Source organism: Bactrocera dorsalis, chromosome 5, assembly GCF_023373825.1.
Source record: "Bactrocera dorsalis isolate Fly_Bdor chromosome 5, ASM2337382v1, whole genome shotgun sequence".
NCBI lineage: Eukaryota > Metazoa > Arthropoda > Insecta > Diptera > Tephritidae > Bactrocera > Bactrocera dorsalis.
The window spans coordinates 41,710,497-41,733,528 of record NC_064307.1 but is presented as its reverse complement, the minus strand read 5'-3'; the positions used below and the strand labels follow the sequence as shown (position 1 = coordinate 41,733,528).

Below are 23,032 nucleotides of genomic sequence, written 5' to 3'. Positions count from 1 at the left end.
GACGTGAAAAGCGTAAAACAAAATAAAGCCACACTTTAGATTAGAAAAAATTGCGCGCCAATAATCAAAGCTGGCCAAAACGAACGCGGCGGTACGTGAGTGTCGGTCGGTCAAAAGGTAGCGCCGATAAGCAGCGCGCTACTGTGTGTGGGTTAACGGCAAGAATCGCTGGCGGCAGAAGCATTGTGGGCGCTCATTCATGTACAGCCACAACCCCACATAGCCACACTTGCACACATACACGTTCGAACAATGGACGCTCTAACGCCCGCTGCACATAAAATTATCAAACACGCGCACACACACAAGCACACACGGAGTCTTTTTATGGCACCGAGTTCGCGTAATGAGCCATGCCACCAGCAACAACAACAACAACAACAACAGCAGCAAACAACAAAGCAAAACAACACTAAAACTGTCAGTTATAGCGGCAATAAAGTGTTGCATAATCTTTTAGAAATGTGTCGCACCAGCAACAACCAGCAACTGGTGTGCTTGCGCTGGCAACAAACACGTACGCGGCGACGTGCAAATTGCCAACCAGAAAAAGAAGCACCACAACAACAACAACCAGCACAATAATAATCACTGCACATGCGCACAACACTATGCATATGTATGTATGTACATGCAAGCATGTACAACAAAAAAGTAAAAACAAAAACAATAACAAAGCTACAACCAACGAAGGCAACACAACGAAATACGAAATCAGTGAAAGTGTTTTTTAACATGCAAACCGCTGGCCAGAAGTTTGTTAGCATGCAAGCGACGCGCTGGTTGGCGGTGGCGCATGCGCAGCGCACACTAAAAGCGCAAACGCGGCGAATGCTTAATTTGCTGCCGTGTGGAGCTTCCACGTACACTTTTATTTAACGTTTTTGTTATTTATAAATATATTTTTTTGGTTCGGTTGTGTCATTAGTTCTGCCAGATCATTATCAGCAGTTATTTACACAGCATTTAGAGCGTCTTTCGGTCGCTTATCAGCGCAGTTAAACGCAACGTCTCAGTTGACGCATGGCACACGTAGTTTATTGCTTGCTAATTTTAACTAAATACCTGCTAAGCCGTTGTGGAATTTTTCTAATTTGAGTATTTCACAACTCTATTTTTAGTGGGCTACATAGGTTTTTGTTTCTTATATAAGTACTTATTTTACCTTTGTTTGCTTAGCAAATCTAATGATAAGTAAACTACCTTTTCTTCATATCGCCACCTAAAATGCAAAACAACATATCATCAAAAATAATTGGACATCACTGTCAGATATAATAACCAATATATAACCATGTAATAACCAAAAAGGAATTTTTTTTTCAATATTAGTGTCTGATAACCAATATACAATATAACAATTTCAATCAAATCTCAAATTTTAGTGTGGTCTATTATAACGTTTCCCATCGACTGTAAACCTAAAATTTGAAGAATTTTTGTCAAAGGGTTAAGTCAAACGTACAGTAAAATATAACATAAAAGTGAGAGTAGATATTTGGTTGCCTTGAAAAACCGAGTCGAAGTGTTAAAAGGTTTTCATAAACATTAAAGAAATCGCTTTTTAATAACGGATATGCGATATGCGTTGGAGTTCCGTTACGAAGTCCATGAAGAGTAGTCATCCTTTAGGATATCTGTAACTGACGAGTTTATCAACAGACCCTATTCTCCAAGCTTTTGTCGCCACCGACAGTGGGCTGGCGTCTTACATCCTCTTCATCGTCGTTGAAGAATTTATTTAAAAGCCCAAAAGCATAGAGAAAAAAGTAAAGAAAGTAAAAAGAAATAAAGAGGAATCCCCACTCTTAACATTAACTTAAATTATAAAATCATAAATAATGAATAAATATTATATAAAAATAAAAAAAATATAAATCACTTAAAATCAAATTATAAAACAAAAAATTTATAGGCAAATGAAAACAGAATAATAAATAATAAAATTATAAATAAGCAATCAAATAAATATAAATTATATAGTAGCAAAAATATAAATCATGATATAATTTGAAAGAAATGCATGAACTATATAAATTAATATAATTAAAACTCACTAAATATGAAGAAAGAGTGATTAGTTAAATAAGGGGGAAACACAAACAAAAAACAATCTTTCCCTAAAACTTGTTTATTCTTAAAGAAATAATAAAAAGACTAAACACTACAGAAAAAAAGTGAAGGAAGATGAGAAAAACGAAAAATAAAATGTATCAGACACGAAGCACACCCACTCTAAACAAAAACTAAAATAACAACATTAAGATAAAATTAAATTATACAAAACTTAAGACATAAAAAGAAAGCTAATAGTATGTTTCACTAATCCTAACTAAAAGATCAAGCGTCTTAACCTCAGCGAAGAAAAAATCACTTAGGAACCAAAATTAAAGAGACAAGATGAAGATCTCTTACACAAGAAGAGTTTATCGCCCCATTCCTCATAAAGGCAAATCTTATATAAAATAAGAATGATCAAAAAACTCCTCAAGAGTCAACATAAAGAGAAGAACGAACATTAAGCACAAGAGAGAAAGGCTGCTCCATAAGCAAGAGAACTAAGACGAAAAGGAAGAAAAGAAACACTGAACAGAAAGAAAGAAGAAGCGAGTATTGCAAGTAAGAGTAAATAAAGAAGGAGTTAACAACAATCAAGAAAAAAAAGAATCATCTAAGTCCAAAAGAGTAAGGAGTTTTGATCTAGAAGAGGATGAACTAACGGATGCGTCATCCCATGAAGGAAAAAGAGAATACTAAGAGGCCATATTTTATAACCAAGCAGATAGCGAAGAAAGAGTAGAAGGAAGCACGGCACACACAACATAGGGTGGGTGCGATAAAGGCCATGCGGAGATAACGCCATATGGCCTTATCACTCAATCAAGAGAGATAACGCCATATTCACGTCAAAATTTCTGTATGGCTTATTTTCCAATTTCAAAGAGCGATAAGGACATATGGCGTTATCTCGCATGGCGTTTATCTCTCTTTTTGATGTTCCCTTTTACGGAATATTTCTGTTCTATATGCATTCAGAGAAGGTGTAAGCATTCGTTAAAAGGGAAAATCCAGGTGCAATGAATAACAATTAAAATGCAATTCACAATAGAAAAATAAGGTGGGTTTAGTTTAGTATCTAATTTTCACTGCTTATTCTTTTTTCTCTTAAATGCGTGAACGGATTTTTAAAATTTATAGAGCACGGATAGCCAATGAATTAAGCTTTGGTTTAAATGTAAATTTTAATGTTAAATGTTAATTTGTTTTTTAGATATAAGTAAGCCCCCCCCCCACAACACGCACACTTTCCATTTGCTCAAAAAAGGCTCTCTTTCTTTGCAGTGTTGTACTGCACTGCTTTTCCCAAAAATTTAACGCCAATTTAACAACACACACATTTTGTGAAAAATTTAATGGAATTAATGATAAATTATAGAATTTTTGCCAATTTCATGTACAAATTTAATAAATAAATAACAGTTTTCATTACGTGATACTGTTCCTGAAAGTAAGCAAAATTACTGAATATGAGAAACGTCAAACGACTAAGAAAAAGAGCACAAAAAGGAAAGACGTAATAACCCAACGAATCAAAATGGTAGGTCTTATATACTGCGGGCTGTTCAATGTAATATATGTATACAAAGAATATAAATGAAAATTTGGAATAAAAATCGCGCGATTTTATTCAAATTTCGCCTGCGGCGCTTGTTTCAATGATAAATATGCTGAAAATTATCACTGAAATTTGGAATAAACAATCGCGCGATCAAAAACCCAATTTTATTATTAAGGCTGTCTTGTATAAATGGTGGTTGGGGTTATCTTGTACTTCAACTACTTGTATGCATTATTACCGATGCCATATACCAATTTTAATTTTCAGTGTTTTTATTATTAAATAGAAGTGGATTCCACTTTAATTCATTGAAATACTAAACATAGAGTCACTCTAGTATGTGTTAAAATACATTAATTTTATAATAATTAGGAATTGTAGGAATTCGATATGGGAAAAACCTATGATTTACACCATTTTCAGGGAGCTGCCTAGAGCCCCGTGGATACTAGAGGAGGCGGGTGCTATTATTCAAAAGCCCTCATTACCTTTCAAATGAGGGGGGTAGCAAGCCCCCAGCCCCCTCCGCTTGACGCAAAACCTCTTAAAAATGGGATACTAAAACTAAAACATTCCCAAAAATAAAAATTCATATGAGAGAATAAGGCCATATGGCTTTAAATTCAAATGACAAAAAAAAATATGGCATTATCTCTCAATGCGAAGCGTGATAATGCCATATGGCTTTATCTCGCAATTGGATGGGAGATAGAGCCATATGGCGTTATCTCGCATGGCTTTATCGCACCCCACCTATAAATAGATATACTATACATATGTACATATATAGACATTAGTGATGAACAGACTCTTAAGGAAATTAGACGGCATTAGTCTGAGGTTAAATAGGAACCGAAAATTATTTTTAACTGAATAATAATAATAATTTGCATTACTTTTAGACTTTTTGTAGTTACCATACCAAATAAAAAAAACAAAACTCTTTTTATGCTAAAATACACACGACTTCTGTGGCTCTGTTACATATTTGCTGACTTTCTTCAGGCGCCGTTTGTGCAACACTTCCTTGTTTTTCAAATTAAATAATATGTTTAAGTGTGGGAGACGCCACGCTCAATTTGTGGCATGCCTACATGCAACAAATCGCGTATACCAGTGTCCATATATGTATGTCTGTATGTACGTAATTACTTTTACCCATTTGTCTGCATTTACAAAAATGCATTTTACTCCACTTTTGCGCTTCGCATTTTCGCGTTTACAATAAACAATAACATTTGTGGCAGCCAAGAAACTGGGCTACTGTGTGACGGCGGCGCGGCACGTTGCGGCGCGCTTAAGTGGCCAATAATGCGGTTGCCACCAATTTTGTACAGACATCAGCCATCAAGTCATCAAACCATCAAGCGATCGAGACGTCAAGTGGGCAAATCGTCAAGTTGTTATGGTGTGTGAGTGCATACATGTGTGTATGTATGGCTGTGTGAGTGCGGCTCGACGCCAAATGTTTTTGCTTTTATATATTTCTCTGCTCACATTTTGATTTATTTTGGCTCCGTTTGCGGCTGCGCGCGTGTTTACCTGGACTCACGCATACAAACACTTACGCGCATGTATGTGTATATGTGTGTGCTGGCATTTATCTGCCTGCAGTGAAGGTGCGAAAAGTGGGTTATTTACTTACACCGTTTCACTTCCTTATGGTTTTGTAATTATCCGCACTTTTTTGTAATTTCTCAGCTTTACTTTTACCATTTTTCACTTTTGCTTTAAATTTGGCCATTTACAAATGGTTTAATGGAAATTTTATGTTCGTAATCGTGGATCAGCTGATAGAAATGTTATATTGTTGCCAATTTTATGAAAGTGTGTTGGTCTAATGTGGGTCAAGCTTGTGCGGAAAATTATGTTTATGGTAAAAGTTGACTAATTTCGGATTATAATAACATTTTTTTTTAATATTGAAGTCTAGAAGCTATACAAAAATCCCAGAAAGACAATCTAGAAATTATTTCAAAATAATAAGTGTTATTGTTCTCCTCTCACATGAGTCTGCAGAGCTAAGCGGCGGTTTTTGAAAGTTCCTTAACCAGAAATTATTTCAAAATACAAAACTCTTATTCTCCAATCTCACCTGAGGTGTGAACAAACAATACAAGAGAAGGCCTGATTCTAGTACAAAGCCATAAATCGGACACAATTTCCGATTTTTACTGGCTAAGGGTATTAAAATATGAACAGAGCTCGTTTTGTTTGAACATCGATTCAATAAAATATTGCTGAAGGGACAAAAAATAAGCTTGATAAATTACAACCGAAAATCTATATAAATTCAATGGCTGTCTTCGATTCACCAGCCATTAGAGAGTATCGAATACAAACTCACTATATACGAGCTATTCAAATAGGCTGGAAGCTTATTTCAAATCATTTCTTAAGTTATTAAAATCTATAAATCAAATGTATAGTAATTTTTACAGTTGAAAAATAAAACAAGAACAGGAACAAAATAAATTGGTTGCACCGCTTTAGTGAGCTTTTCGCATACTTTCGCATAGAGCGAATTCACCTCGCTAACATAGTTGTTGTTGTCACTTATTGACTTTTGTTTATCTCAGAGTTAGCGAACAAGGAAGTGGCGAATCGAAGACGGCTAAAGCTCCATCAATTATACACTTACCAAAGGAAAGGCAATTTGATGAAAAAGCTTTCCAGATAAAAAAAAGTATTTTACCATTTTCTGACAAAGATCTGTCGATTGGATAAGGCACCGTATTGTTTCTGCTAGTGAACCATCTGATCAAAACTGAAAAAAAAAACATATTTGCACGTAGTTTAACACAGAATTTTATTATCGCCTTCAAAATAAATTTTTCCGTACATTTGATACAAGCCACGGCTGGTATAAACTTCAATCTTCTTATCAAAATTGACTCAGACTATCAAAAAAAAAATACTTTTTTAGGTATTTTAATACAAAAAACAGAAGTTTTATTATTGCTTTCAAAATGCAATTTTCGTATATTTGTTACAAGTCTCGGCTGAAATGAACTTTAGTCATCTGATCAAAATTGACCCGGACTGTCAAATTTTTGTCTCGTATTTTAATATAAAAAAGTTTATTATCACACTCAAAATCTACTTTTCCATATATGTCTCGGCTGGAATGAACTTCATTCAGCCTACAGCGTATATTTCTTTTTTTCGGTTTTGGCTAATTTTTGGAGCGCCATTCGCGATTGTTTAACTATAATGACGTCATATTTCTAGACCGCAGTTTCCTCTCAAGTAAAGATGCTTTCCATGATTCTAGATACGTTGCAGATACATTGTAGAGCATCTATTTTGCGACCTCAACTCGCTTTTGTTTCCTATTTAGGTATTTTGGTACAAGTCTAACGTTAAAATTCTTAATACCCAAAACATTAACCAAAATGTATTGATTCAACACTTAGAGATCTTGAGATCCTTTACTCTCTCTCTATTATAAAAACAGGTTATTAAAACACTTTTTTAACTTTTCCCATGTTATCATTATAAATGAGACGAGTCTTCGATGACTTTACCTTTCCAATGATGCCGTGATTCCATCGAAAAACAGCTTTCAAACAAACACTTATTAACATGTGAAGATCAAGCTTCACACAAATATAAAAAGGAAAAAAGTTGAATTTATTTTTAATTTTATTAGTTCGGTTTGCAAGCGCAGTATAAATGGGCCAGTCTAGGTCAAATTTTGTCAGATAGAAAATCCTGTCGAAATATGAAATTTATATTGGTTTGTAGTGGATCTCCAGTAGTGTGAGCATTAAGTATTATTATTTTTTTTAATTATTGCAAACATATTGACAGAAAAGTGGTGAGGGATTGCCTACTTTTAGGTCCAAAGCAGACAAAAATCTGTTTAGCATCTGTCTGATGCACATTTGGACTCTGGTCGGTTAAATACTCGTAAAGTTCGCAGTGTTATCAAAACATCCGCCATTTCATTTGAGATTTCTGTGTCCAAGTGTAACTCAACAGCCATAAAACAATCAATTTACCACCTTCAATCAACACACGAAAGTACACGACTATAAATATGTCCATATGCACTCAAGAAAACAACACACACACTCGCTTACAGGTATGTATGTACATACATAAATATGTACGTGTGGCTATTACATAGCTGCAGCGGCTGCCACAAGAAAGCTTAGTTGCAACATAATGTATGAAATAAGAAGCATTAAATAAAACTTGAAAAGAAAATTGCAAATATTATGTCAGTGCGAGCATCGCTGATATCACAGCGGCAGCAGCAACGGCAACAACAACAACACCAAGCAACCGAGAGCAACAAAAAACTGTTGCAGCAGCGGCAAGAGCAATCAGACAGCGCATCAGCGAAGCAGCCAGCCAAGCAAGTCAGCCAGTTTGGCGGGTAAACAGAAAGTTAACAACACACATATACAAATACACACTTGTATGTGTGTATTTAAGCACGCTAAGCCCGGAAAAGATAAAGCAGCGGTGTAAAAATGCAAACAAAGCAACAATAAAGCAAAGAAAACGACGAAATAAAAAAGTAAAGGCAATAATAATCACGACAGCGCCAGCGACAGCATTAACGGCAACAACAACAACAAGCGTACATGAGTAAACCTGAAATCGCAATGAAATGAAAGTGAGAGTTTCCAACGGCCCCTTTTAGCAGCCCCCTTGCCGCTACCAAAACAATAATAAATGCAACAAAAATAGAAGCGACTGCTGTAATAACTGTAATAAAAGCCCAAACGGCGCACACCGTCTGATTGCCGAAGAAATGCTATTTATAATTGTGCTCGTGCGTGTGTGTATCTGTGTGTGTTTGTGTTTATTTCACAGTTGTCGTCTGCGCGTTTATCGAATATTTTCCCACACGAAAACGAGTTTCGAACGGTAATTGCATTTCGAGCAACAAAATACATGCTTACAACTGTGTACTTAGTTTATAAACGAAGGTATGTTTACATACATACATAGATACTTACAGACATACATTCATACATACATACATATATAAATATGAAGGTACATATGTATATGTACGTATATACAAAACTGTATAAACATAAATACAAAATTTTATTTTTTTTAATAATATCAGAATTTCCGAAATTTCGAAAATTTTGTATAATTGCGATTTAAGAAAAAAAATATTTTGATTAAATTTTCAGGAGAAAAAAATTGAAATTTCGGAAGTTTTCGAATTTTTTTTTATATTCGAATTTTTGTTTTTCGAAATTTCTGAAATTTTTGAAACCTTTTTAATTTTCGAAATTTCGGAAATTTTCGAAACCTTTTTAATTTCCGAAATTTTCGAGACTTTTAATATTTCCTAAAATTTCGAAAATACAACAATATTAAGGTGCTGTTTTAATTATTTCGAAGTTCAATACATATGAAAATAAAAAAAAAAAAAAATATTTTGAAAACAGATTTGTATGATACACAAACTTATAAAGAAAGGATATATTTCATCAAATTTTGCTCAGGTCAAGTGCAGCTCAAAGAAATTTCAATGTATTCAAAAATTAAGACGTACCTGTAATTGATATTAATTGCCATTGAAATCAATCAACAGTTGCTGCGCATGCGCAGTGTCAATTTTCATATTCTTTCTAGTCACAGCACAAACCATTTCTATGTATGTATACGTGTATATATATATAGGTATATACATATATGTATATATGTTACAAAAAGTGCACACATTTATTTAAGTCTGTATGGCAGCTCTTTTCTTCACCGCTAGCTGATTATGTAATATTGCATGCGAAAGCTTGTTGTACATGCAACCACAAATTTACAATAACAACAAGAAGAGGCATTGCTTTAACAAGTCAAACAACTGGTGAAATGGTGTAATAAATACCTGTACTCCATATACAAACAATTGTGTACATGACATATGTACATATGTGCTTTGCATGCCACTCCATTCATCACATTTGTTATGACATGCAGTTGGTATTGGTGTTGGTATGCCACATATGAACTAAGCGAACTGGCATGGTTAAGGAAAAGTGTGGCAAGAAAGTGTAACACTTTTTGTGGCAATTACGCGCACTCGTCGTAAAAAGTAAGCAGTGGGGTAAAGAAAGGCATATACAATATCAATATATATATGCGTGTATGTAAAAGATGTGTGCAAAGGAGCTCATTTGGGTTGATAAAGATTTTTAAAGACAAATATATCTTAAAAAAGTAAAAGAAATTAAAATAAAATAAAATAAAATAAAAGAAAATAAAATAAAATTAATTTTTTTTTAAATATTACTACAAATATTTATATTAAACTACATGAATTATAAATAAAAAAGTAAAACATAATAGAGCTTTGATTAAAAAAAAAATGGTAGTAATTAAATGTAATTAAATAAAAACAATAAAAATATATTAAATAAAAAAAGTATGAACATATTAAATTTAAATTAAATAAAATAAGTTAAAGAATTTAATATTTAAATATTAATTAAAAAAAAATTAAACCAAAATATTTTCGGGTTTCCTAAAAAAATTAAAATAAATAAAATTAATAAATTTAAAATAAAAATTATAAAATAAAAAAACAGAAATAAAATAAATACAGAAAATTTAAAATCATGAAAATATTTTTATTAAATAATTAAAATTAAATTGATTTATGGAATATAATTCAATTAAATTATAAATAAACATAAAAATCTGAAAAATTTCTAAAAATAAAAAAAAAAATTAGGAATAAATATTTTTGTTTCAAAAAATTATAAAATAATTAAAATTAATAAATAAAAAATAAATGAAAAGTAAACTAAAAATATAAAACTTCAAGGAAAGTTATAAAACAAAAAAAAAGTTAAATAAAGTAGATATGTTTTTCTATTTCATTAAAATAAAACTGAATTAAGAAATTAAAAAAAATAATTTAATTTAATTAAAACTAAATACAAAAATTTGAGCAGGAAATAAAAAATAAAAAATAAATTAAGAAAAAATCAACTAAAAAAATATAAAATAAATTTTGATAAAAAAAATTAATTAAGTTGTATAAAATAGTAAAGCAAAACAATTAAAATAATTAACAAAAATATATATATATGTATATAATAAATACAAAAAATATAATAATTTAATTTAATTAAAAAAAACAAAAAAATTTAAGAAAAATAATTTTAAAAATAAAAAATAAATTAGGAACTAGATAATAAAAAAAAATAAAATAAATTTAATATCAAAAAATTAGTAAAATTAAGCAAGTTTAATTCTTTAATTAAGTATGATAATTAATAATAATCATCATATATGCATAAAACATATCTATGTAAGTCGGTATATTTAAGTAAATATATTATGTGACATATGCACACATAAAAATGAACTTCTAAGTTTCGCATATATCCACCAGTTATTGCCTCCTAATCGCTCATTGAAAGAACCATGTGCATCACTGAACACTTTTCCTTTCTTTTTCACATTACGTAAGCAAGAAATGTAATACATTTCATTTGCACATGCGCACATACACACCCACATGCTACACTTTCCGAAAGCGCCAAAAAGTCAGGAAAAAATAAAACAAGAAAATTGAAATGTGAAAAAAAGGCATTAAATAAGTGAAAGTTTAATTCCGCATTATTGCTACGGTCCAGTAAAATCCCATATATCAGTAGTTGTTATTGCTGTCTGGTTGTTGTTGCAGCTAGTCAACAGACCGACAGCATGAAAATTATCAAAAGTAAACTAATATGAAACATAAAGCATAATAATACAGTTACTAAATGCAAGCTGACTAGTGCACACACACATATATATATGTATATATAACTACATATGTACATGTGGATAACTGTATAGATGTGTGCATGTATTATGCATAAATGCTTGTACATATAATTATGGCGTTGACTGTATGCAAATTAATAGTTTGTTTTGGTTTGGGCCACTACGGGCAACCGCGGGCAACTGCCTCGTTTTCTTTATTACATTTTCTTATATACAATATTATGCTTAAGTCTAGATACAAATATTAATCTTACATTCTAGGAAGTATAACTACAATCCACTTGAGATAGGACAAATGTAGAACATATGTTTCAAGTGGAAGGATTCATCTTACAATTATATATTTATATTTTTGGACCACCTAAGGCGGACAGTATTAGCAAAGTACATATAATGTTTAAATACGGACCATATGGGTCATAAGTGTCATGTTACATATTTATGACAGAAATACAATATGTTCATGTAATATGAACTGGTGGTATTAACTCCCCCACCTCTAAATTGAAGCGTCCCGATTCAAAGAGATATAGTACGTGAGGCTATAGAATATTTTATCAATTTAAACAGAACCATTTTAACATCTTAATTTATATGTACAATTTATTTAAATTTGACTCTTAGATACATTTTATATTATCTTTGACTTGTAATTATTTTTTGATTGAAGTCTTTTTAAATGTGACAATATTTAGACAAAAATTTCTTTTTCTTGCATATTAATTTAAGATTTGATATTATCTTTATGAATTATTATGTTTCTGTTTTGTATTTTAATTGTATTTCCTAAATCTTCTAATACTACTTGTTTTTTGTATTTGGGGTTTAATTTGTTTCTTTCCCCATAAATTTTTTCATATATAATATCTCCTTTTTGATAACTTTTTTGAAGCCTTTTCTTATTATGATGCTCTAGCATTTTCTCTTGTGCATTTTGCAACACATTTTTCATATTTTTTCCATTATTTTTTGTTTTATTTTGCCGGTTTGAACTTCGGCTGGCGTTTTAGGACCTTTTTGTCCCAAAATAATATAAATTTTTTATTTCTTTATTTTGATATATGTACATATATATTTATATTCATTTTATATTTTTTACCATTATTTTTTTCTTTTATTTTGCCGGTATGAACTTCGGCTGGCGTTGTAGAACATTTTCGTTCCACCATATTTTTTCATAATTATTCTGTTTACTCTGCTGGTATAAATCTTCAGCTGGCGTTTTAGGACCTTTTTGTCCCAAAAAAAAAATTTGTTTTTACTTTTTTAATAAAATATTGCCGGTAAAATCTTCGGCAGGCGCTTCAGGAGTCTCTGTTCCCAAAGAATTACATTTTTCTTTCCTTTAACTTTATTTTTCGTTTTTTTTTTTTATATATTTGTGAGTTTCATGAAACAGGATATATAGTAATACTCACAAAAATATAGTTAAATTTCTTTTGTATAAATCTATTCTAATAACTTCCTATTAAGAATATTTGAATGTTTTTGCCTGTCTGTATTTAAATATTTGTTTTGATCTTTTCTGGGAAAAGATACCCTTTTATTCTGGAGGGTCTGGAGTTCAGAATCGCAGAACTGAGTTTATATTATAAACCGGAGGGTCCCCCTTGCGGTAGTGAATCGCGGTTTTAAAAATATTTTATTATTTGGCTGGTCGAGCCTTCATTTAAAATTTTTAATATTTAATTTGATATAATTTGTATATATTTGATATACAATTTTTTTATTTTTATTTTTAATCACAGACAGTTGTGAGTGTCATGATTATTATTTTTATAATACTAAAACAACATAACTAAACATTTTGTACTTAATGCAATTAATTAATATAAGAGCTACTTACAACTATTTTGTTGTTGTTGAATTTGATGCTGCTGTTGAATATGTTGTTGTTGTTGTTAATCAGGTTGCTGCCTTTAAAGTTTGTTACTGCTATTTCTGTTGCTGCTTTTACTGCTACTGCTGTTGCGTACGTTTGTTTGCTGTTCGCCCGTAATACGTGGCGCGTTCGATTGGCAGTTGGCACAAACACACACTCGAAATTCTCTCAGTCTCTTTTTGGACTTATCGTTTTTTCAAAAATTTTTTTGTTTTTGCTTTTCTCCTCAATTGAGGATACTTGATTGTTTTTCAAACGGTAACACGGGGATTTTTTGTCCCCTTAAATGGTTACCGCCGAATATTATTGTTACATTTTGGTCCAACAGGAGTTTTACGATACTCCTGGCAGGATCGCCAATTAATAGTTTGTTTTGGTTTGGGCCACTACGGGCAACCGCGGGCAACTGCCTCGTTTTCTTTATTACATTTTCTTATATACAATATTATGCTTAAGTCTAGATACAAATATTAATCTTACATTCTAGGAAGTATAACTACAATCCACTTGAGATAGGACAAATGTAGAACATATGTTTCAAGTGGAAGGATTCATCTTACAATTATATATTTATATTTTTGGACCACCTAAGGCGGACAGTATTAGCAAAGTACATATAATGTTTAAATACGGACCATATGGGTCATAAGTGTCATGTTACATATTTATGACAGAAATACAATATGTTCATGTAACATGAACTGGTGGTATTAACTTGCATATCATATTAGTGTAAGTATGCCAATACGAGTACAAAAGCAACAAGTGAGCAATTGCAAGAAGTACATACAAACACAAACTTACAAATATCTATGTATGTATGCCTTTTTTACACCAAAAATTTTTTTATGTATATACATATATTAATATATACAACGTATGGCAACTTAAAAGATTTAAATTACAATTTATTTTAATTTCGGTATGATTGCTTTCTGACTTTTCTCCTCTTTCTGCCACCACATTTTCTTTCTGGGCACTTACTCAGCACTCACATACATACCTACGCACGCAATATTGTATCATTAGCGCCGGCTACTAACGCGAGCAACGTCAGCAGACAATGCGTTGTCGTAGTCCCAGTGGCATTGTGCGCTCGCCGCGCTGCTACTACGCGCATGCGCAGCACTCCCTTGACGCTAACTTCTGCTCTTTCACATACAAGCAAATAGCATTTAATTGTTGTTGTTGTTTTTTGTTCACTTTCTGACCAAATGACCGCTCGCTTGACCGGTTGTGCCACTCGAGCGCTTCTAATGAAAGTGAAAATGCCAACGAAATTTTGGGCCAACCTTTCTTTTTTCCATTTTCGCGCAGGCGTTGTTGCTAGTTACCACCAAATTTACGAAACTTACGAAAATTATGCAAATTATTTTTAATTGCATGCGAAATTCGGTTAAAAATACCGCTATCTCGGCCTTTTTTTGCATAGTCCACTCTTTTTCACAAGCTACTCGCTGATGACGCCAGCAGATAAAGTGCTTTGTTGCTATTGTTGGCGTGTATAAGCCATAAATTTGGTTGTTCTTTTTGTTGTTTGGTCCAATCTTTTGTTGGCGCTTTAATGTACCGCTTCCTATTGAAGACACGGGAAATGAGCAGATAATCATATTTGCATTGAATTTGCATGTTTTTGGTCAAAAGCGCGAAAGTTTCTAAAAATTACAAAAAATATATACCTTCATATGGCAGAGATATGTTATAATAATAAATTTTGCTTTCATGCAATCTCTTTATAAGGATTTATTTATTCGCCAACAAATGGTTGGCGCTTTTGGTGAGCGCATTAAAATAGTGTGAGGTTTTAGCTATAAATAAAGGGCGAACAACTACTTCGGAAATGAAAAGTGATGACAGAGATGAAAGTTAGGCACAAGTCCAAAGAAGGGAAAAGTTAATTTGTAGGTATGTCTAAAGGCAATAGAAGAAGACACTACTATGCATATAGAAAGAAAAACCATCAAACTGCCTTATTGCCTAGCAAAAGCTTTCATATAGTCATTCATATATTATAACACTAATCTATATAAAATTTTCCAATTATAAACATATTTTACATAGTAATACTTGGTTGTATAGAATCTTCAACCAATGTTTCGAGTTAGAAACCCGTCAGTATTTAGTTTGCAAAAACGGCAAAATATCTATGGATAAAAAATAATAGGGCTTTATAATTTAAATTCCGTGCGAAAACACATTCGTCGATTTTTTTTTCTAGGTTGGTAGGTTCGTCTGTGCCATCTATGCCAAAAGTCATAGCAAAATAATCATCAGTGTTCATTATACGCTTGTCTCTCTGAAGTATACATATAAAGTATTTTTTCCGACTACAAGGATGTCATGAAATACATTATTACTGTCGGTGAGTTTTAGATCTATGACCTGTAAACAGACGATCAGTTGGTCGAATATCGTGGCAAAGTTGAGCCGAAGCCGAAAAAACCACATCGAAGCAGATCAAAATTTAAGGTATAGGGCACTTCGAATTTCTTCCGAACGGCCAATTGTCAGCAAGGAATACTATTTGAGTGTTATGCTTTATTTACCCGAACCAATTCGTAAAAAGAGGCCGGAACTATGGGCCGACAACTCTTGATTTTGGCACCACGATAATGCTCCTTCGCATACTGCATTTTGTGAGTTTTTCGACAAGTTTTTATCCAATATCTTGCCGCAATCACTATATTTAGCTCCGTGTGGCTTCTGGCTCTTAGCAAACTTAAACGACTGCTTCGGTGCAACCGTTTTGAGTTAATTGAAGGCATTAAACGGGTATCTTCCGCGCATTGAAGGCTATTCCAAAAATAGGTTTAACTGTTTCGAGGGTTAGAAAAACCGTTGGCTTAAGTGTACTGGAGCCAAGGGAGATTACTTTGAAGGGGATGACCTAGATTTAAGAAATTAAGAGTTTTAAAATTATGAACAAAGTATTACTAATTTTGCGCATAGTAGTATATTTATAAGTGATTAACGTGAGAAGCTGAGTCGATCTAGCCATGATTCGTATTCAAACGAGTTTCTTATTTTTTGAAATATCAATCTGAAGTATTGGTAAATTGGTGTTATTTACATGAAGCTCTTCGGAATCGCTCATATCGGATCTCTTTAGCATGTTGCTGCCATACAAACCGACCGATCAAAATCCAAATAAAGATCTTTTTAAACTCGTTTATGCTCTAAGAAATGCATTTATGAAGGGCTATAGCTTTAGCGTAATCGAGGCATATGTTTGGTTTTTATTTTAGATTGTTATTGCTTAGTCAAAACACCAATTGGAGTTAAAAAGAGCCAACCGGCATCTTGCTCATTATTCGAAGAATTTATTGATTCAGTTTTGGCGTGCCTAATTCGAGATCAAAACCTTCATGTATTATTTCTCCCGTTGTAGCCCATAGCAGAGTTGACTTTTTTCGCCGTTTTTAGGATTATATCGTTTTAAATACGCTTTATACTAGCATTGTTATATTGTTGTCTCATGCTTTACGAAGTTAGTTACGTTTTGTAGCTGCAGATCCTCTTAAGAGAACTAGATCTTACTTACTCTTTAAATACACATTTTCAACATAAAACATTAAAAGATCACTTGTGAAAATATTTCCTCAAAGATCTCTTGTAACAATTTTCTTTTTTGTGAACTTGAGTAACTTGAGTCAAAGCATTTAGAGTTAAATATTTCTCTTTTCAAAGTAAATACTATGTTTTAGTACTTGGCAATTTTATTTTCGATTTCTGTTAGTATAATTTCTGGTGTTATAATTTCAGATTATTATTTTTTTTACTTTAATCGTCAGTGCTCGTTAACTACTTTCTCAAAACAAATGGTTTCTTATAGTTCCTCAATGGGATGTTAGGATAGTTCATCATCTGTGTTACATATTCTTCGATTATTTCTAAACGTTTTCGATTTTAAAGACGTAGAAGTATGATCCATACTCATTTCACTACTTGATTCTAGAGGTATATTGGACGAACACCAAATTGACAGTTTTAGAGCTCATACATATAAATAAGTTAGAAGAACTAAGAAATAATATTATAACATATTATATTAATTTTGCCATATGGCCGTGTCTTTCGGCTTCTTGGGCTTAATTGAATGCTCTCAAATTTTTTTTCTTACATATAAGACACTGACTTCAAAATGAAAACACTTTGTCTTTACCTATATTTTGTGGGAAGCTCAACTCAGAGGCCCTGTATTCCACATATGAACTACGGGAAAATATATATATATTTAATATAAGCCAGACAGATTTCGGATCGAATGTTGACTCTTATTACAAAGAGTTCATAAATTTTGGTTACTGTAAAAACATAACAAAAGGCAGCAGTACTTAATTTTAAATAAATGAATCATTCGTGACTATAAATAAATTTTATTTTTTTACATATTCCGAAACTTCCATCTCATGCGTCAAAAATACGAAATCGATCAGCAGCTGACCCACAAAGCCATATTTTTATTTACACACTAAAGGTACATATTTGGATTCCCCATAAAAAAACAGAAACTTTAACTTAATGTGATTCAGGTTTTGCCATCAGCACTTTAAGTGTGTCTCGATGTCCGATTTTCAACTGTAGTACATGCTACATACAGCCTACATCAGTATACAGTTGAAGATTAAACGAAGACGTTTCTTTTAAGTTCACTTTCGCAACTTCTACTTCTGTCGAAAAATACGAGACAGGCATTTCTGCACATGCGCAGCCATTTCTTTTTTCTGAACTGCGGTTAAATTGTTGTTGTTTTCGCAGTGTGTGCTAAAAATATGCACACCGAATTGGGTCCATAAATTACACAAATTCAGTTCACCAGCATTTCTTCTTCGCTGCCTCACTGCTTGCTGTTGCCATTTGCTGCATGCTGTGGCCCTTCCTGATTGTCTCAGTTGCCTTCGTTCAGCATCTTTGGCGCATATTTTGGACACTTTTTTTCTGTTGCTCGCATGCTTAGGTGCGCAGTGAAAGTGAAAATAAAAGTAAAAGTTATCAGCACTCAAATATATGCACATATATAAACATCTCTCATATATATATACATACATTAATATTCATAGTTAAGTTTTTTTCGTGGCGCTTGTATTACCAAAATGGCGTGTTAAATTACTAAATATAGTGGAGGTACGACCAACCAGGAAAACAATGAAAAAATCTGCGCAGTCTCCGTGTCTCTTTTGTGCATATTTGTCCGCCGAAAAGTCATTTATTTATAATTTATTCTTTTTTTTTTTTTGGTTTTGAGCTTTGACTTTTGTAACTGTGTCGCCTCATTGTTGCCATTTAGTGTTTACTATTATCTCTTCTTCTACTACTTTATACATATTGTGTGGCGTGTAAATCTGTGCGCATTATTCTTTATTTATTGTTTTTGCTTTATACAACAAACATACGTACACGCAAATGTTTAAAAATTTGCGCCAACTCTCATTCACCATCTTCCATTGAAGCTCATATTTGCATATTTGCCGAATTTCTTCTTCATCTTCAACTATTTTTTGAATTTTTTATTTATTTTTTCTTTCTTCATCAAAAATATTTTCCGTGTTTTTTTGTGAAATTTCTTTAATTTACGATATTTTATTACTTCTTTGTTTTCAGGCAGGAAATCTCCATTTTTGGGTTTCATTTGCAAAACAAACGGTAATTTTTTTTTTTTGGTTTTTTGTTTGTTTGCATTGCGTTGTTGTTGTTATTTTAATTTTTCTGCAAACTGCTTTTGCTTTTGCTTTCATTGTGTTTGTGTTTGTCTTTGCTTATGCCTTTGTTGTTTCGTTGTTATTGCTATTGTTTTTGTATTTCGTTTTTGCATTTTTTTGTATTTAAATAGTGAGAAAGTTTAAAATGAATGCCTTAATTGCCTTGTTTGAAAGGTTTTATGTTAGCATTAAGCGAAATATATAAATACAGAGATATTTATATGGCATGAGTTATTTGCATATATTCCAGCCAAAAAGCGTGTATGTCCAAATGTACAGTTTTTGAATATATTATAAATTATTTTTATAACTTTGCTTATTTTGCATATAAAACTTAAAAGCAATTTTTACACTAAATTTATGTAGGCGTTGGCATGAAATTCAGCGTCTTTATGCTAATCAAAGCTTTAAAAATCATAAAATTTTTTTATCAAAAAAAAAATATTTTTTTGTCATTAAAAAAAACCTTAATTTTAATGGAAACCTCTAAAAAATATAATTTAATTACTAAATGAGCAGCTTTTCCGCACTAAACATTTAAAAAAGTACAGTCGTTCGCAAACTAAGCTTTTTTCACTTAAAAGCTTTCACTTTTGGGAACTCGGAAGTTTGAAAATGAAAAATTTTTTTCATTTAGCGAACTTTTTTTTTGCAATTTCATTAGCAAATTTTAAACAAAATTGCTCATTAATAAAACTAAAAGAAAATCTAATTGAAATATTTATTGAAATGTGCTCCAAAGCAACTTAAATTTTCTTTACTCCAAATAGAGCTTTCACTTTTCGTGAATATCAAAACTTAAAAAATAGTATAATAGTATAGAAATTTCTTTCTGTTGCAGTTAGCCTTGTTTTGAATTTTCTAATACACAAAAAATCACTTTTTCTAAATATTTAATGCAGAGCTTTCGAAAAACAATCCATATTCTGCATACTTCAGAGGAAGCTTTTTTAAAATATTTTTAATTAGAGCTTTTGAAAGCAACTCAAGCGCATTTTGGCTCCAAAGAAACTTTCACGTTTGGTGAATTTAATGAGAATTTTCTTTATAATATTTCTATAAACATGATGACTTAGTTGAAACTTAAGTTGATACTAATAGCTTTTAAAATTGTACAAGGCTATTTTCGAATTTTTTTATGCAATATTCAGTCGAATCGGTTTTACAGCTAAACTTTTTTTAAACAGATTTTTTATAGAATTAATATAAATTGTCTATAATTTTATGTTAAGATAGAAGTGCTGCCTTTTATAAGTATTTCCGGGTGTAGAAAACAAAAATAAATATTCATCATCGAAAATGACTTTATTGTATTTTAAAATATTCTTCATTATGTTGTATACACTTTTGCCTGCCTTTGTACCAATTGTACAAGCGCTTTTTCTACTCTGAATGATGGAGATACCTCATGCATCAATATATTATAAACGCTTCAACCACCTTTTCAAGTGTCGAATAACATTGACCATTTAGTTAATTTTTTACGAACGGGAATAAAAAGAAGTTATTCTGTGCCAAATCAGGACTATACGGAGGATGAGTTATCAAATTGATGTTTTGAGTGCTGAAAAATGCAGTTGATTCAGTCGATGTGTGAGAACTCGCATTGTCAAGATGGAAAGTTACCAGACTTACGTGGTTGGTTTCCACGATTTATTGAAAAGGATGCTATATTGCTATATCACTCAGTTTGGCATCACTATTCTGCGCTGTTCCAGGGGAACATCTGCTTGGAAGTGCTCAAGCGAAGCACAATTTTATGTTTGATTCGACTCATCTGAAACACGCATACAATCGACTGCTGTTTATCTTCAATCACATACGCCTCAGTCTACAGATTCATCACCTGTCACGTTGTCACCTGTTATGGGGCATCTTTACCTTTTTTTTAACATTGCTCTCGACCGATCGGCACAATCCTTTTATGAGTGATGAACAAATGAAAAAATTGTTTTACCAATCAAATGTTCAGACAATAATGAATGAGTGTTGATCCCACCAATTTAACAGTTATTTCAGTTACACGATAGGTCACTTTACGATCTTACAGTTTCCAGTCCAGATCAGTTTACGCACAGCATCAATAGTTTCCGGAACAACAACTTTTTTTAGACAACCTTCGCGAAATTCGTCTTGGAGTGATCTACGACCTCAATTGAATTCAGCATCGATTTATGTATTATATGTATACTTGTTCTTGATGGTACTTCATCACCCAAAAATTTAATAAAGTCACATCGAAAGTTGTAAAAATAATCGTGCAAAAATGTTAGCGATTAAAGTCTATTTTTTGGGCGAGATGAATATTTTAAGTTACAGTAAATAACACAAATAGCGTCCATATGTTCTGAGTATGTATCAAAAATGCTAAAAGTTACTATAACGTTGTGAGTTGCCATGTTGCAACACTAGGGTTGTCAAAACCCGAAATATATTGTAAAAGGGAAAATACATATGTACGTTTGGTAGTTAGAAACATTTTGTGATGCGGGTCTCACTGACTTTTTCTTATCCTCGTGTGTCCAATTTAGCGACAATGAAGAAATAACTGCTTAAACTGAATTCTTTTTTGCAGCCGAAAGTCAAACGCGCTACAAAAATGGCATCGCTATAATCTGTATCATAGAGAACTGAATCGATAATGTATGCATTATAAACCTTTAAACAAAATCTGATGCATTAATTTCGTTTACCAAAATTAGATTTCGTAAGGCATGTAATACTGCAGAGTATGAGTCTTACTTAGAAGATAGCCCAGTACTTAGATGGTGTTCAATGTGAGAGCGCTTCAAAGCTATTAGTTTTGTGATATTTTTAATCGTATCCATTATTCCATTATTTTCTCTAATCTAAAACCTTTTCCTGGATAACTCTACAATGGATAAATGAACTGAAAGCTGGTATGAGAAGAAAATTTGAATAAGAAAAGTCTAGTCTTTTAGAAGTTTACTCCCAAATATTTTTTGGAAATAGCACTTAGATACCAATCTTCCCATACGAAGTCATAAATATTTACATACTTAAAAATATGTATGTATTCCCACTTGAAATATAAGAGAAGCCGACCAAACGTGCATGAATGCGAGTGCAAATTTCTAAGTTGCAAGTATTATTCAATTGCAATCGTAACACTTACCACAAATGACAAGCAAAGATTTCGCAACATTTGGTAATACACCGACAGACAGACAGACGGGCCTAAAGCAGAGATAGTAAGACGGTAATAAGCGTAAGATAGTCAAAGCCAGTTTGCAAAGCAACAACAACCAGTTGGTAACATAAAAAAAGCAAGATCAAAGCGAAACGGAGTCAAATGAAAGTGAGAGTGAATAAGAAAGCGGAAATTTTTAGCTGGCGAAAGGGTGAATACGGAGTTGCAATTGAAGTTGAAACCAAAGCTGAAGTTGAAGTTAAAGCTGAAACTGCAGCAACAGACAGAGAAGGAAAAAATAGAAAAAAAGTTGTTAGCCGAGAGCTGCTGTAGAGTTGGACGTAAAAAAGCGCCAACAATTGAAGAAATGAGCATGAGGATGAAAAGTGTGAATAAACGTATATAAAGTATGCAATATAAGCGCCTGAAACTGTTAGCTCCACACACGAAGAGATACGCATCACAGATAATCCATACACAAAACTCGTATCGATAAGCTGGCTGAGAGAAAAATGCAGACGAAGCAGAGATAAAATGCTGAGCGCTGAAAATAAAGTGCGAAGAAAAATTAGGGCAAGAAAGCCAAAAGAAAGGCAATAGAAAATTTTAACACTCAAAAAGCGGTAAAAGCTTTCGCTGAGCTTTAGGTCAACAAAAACCGAAAGCTTTTACTCAACTGCGGAACAGCGTTAACATAAAATTCGTCTGTTTATTACTTCAGCAAACACTCAAGAGGCGCGAGTGTTATAGGTCACGCATGCGCCGAGCTAAGCGCACTAAATGAGCGCGCTCACACGCCGCTTGAGAGCTCAAAAGTAGCGAGGCGCGCAAAGTAAACAAAGCACACAGCCACTCACACACACACATGCCTTGGCACCGATAAAAACCAGGCGATGAAAAAATCCGAAAAAAATTTCACTTTCATTTTCCATTTG

General features: G+C 32.5%; 1 protein-coding gene across 17 annotated transcripts in view; it reads left to right on the top strand.

Annotated features, from left to right (window-relative positions):
• The window catches only part of LOC105229038 (putative uncharacterized protein DDB_G0286901), a 61,795-nt gene that overhangs the window by 27,848 nt on the left and 10,915 nt on the right, over positions 1 to 23,032 (top strand). For 13 of the 17 annotated variants that reach the window (XM_049458416.1, XM_019991331.3, XM_049458415.1 and 10 more), the window contains one exon: positions 18,849 to 18,890. The exons of the other annotated variants lie outside the window; for them this stretch is intronic. In XM_049458416.1, the coding sequence (XP_049314373.1) occupies positions 18,849 to 18,890 (42 nt within the window). The remainder of the gene's footprint in view (positions 1 to 18,848; positions 18,891 to 23,032) is intronic. 17 annotated transcript variants of the gene reach the window in all.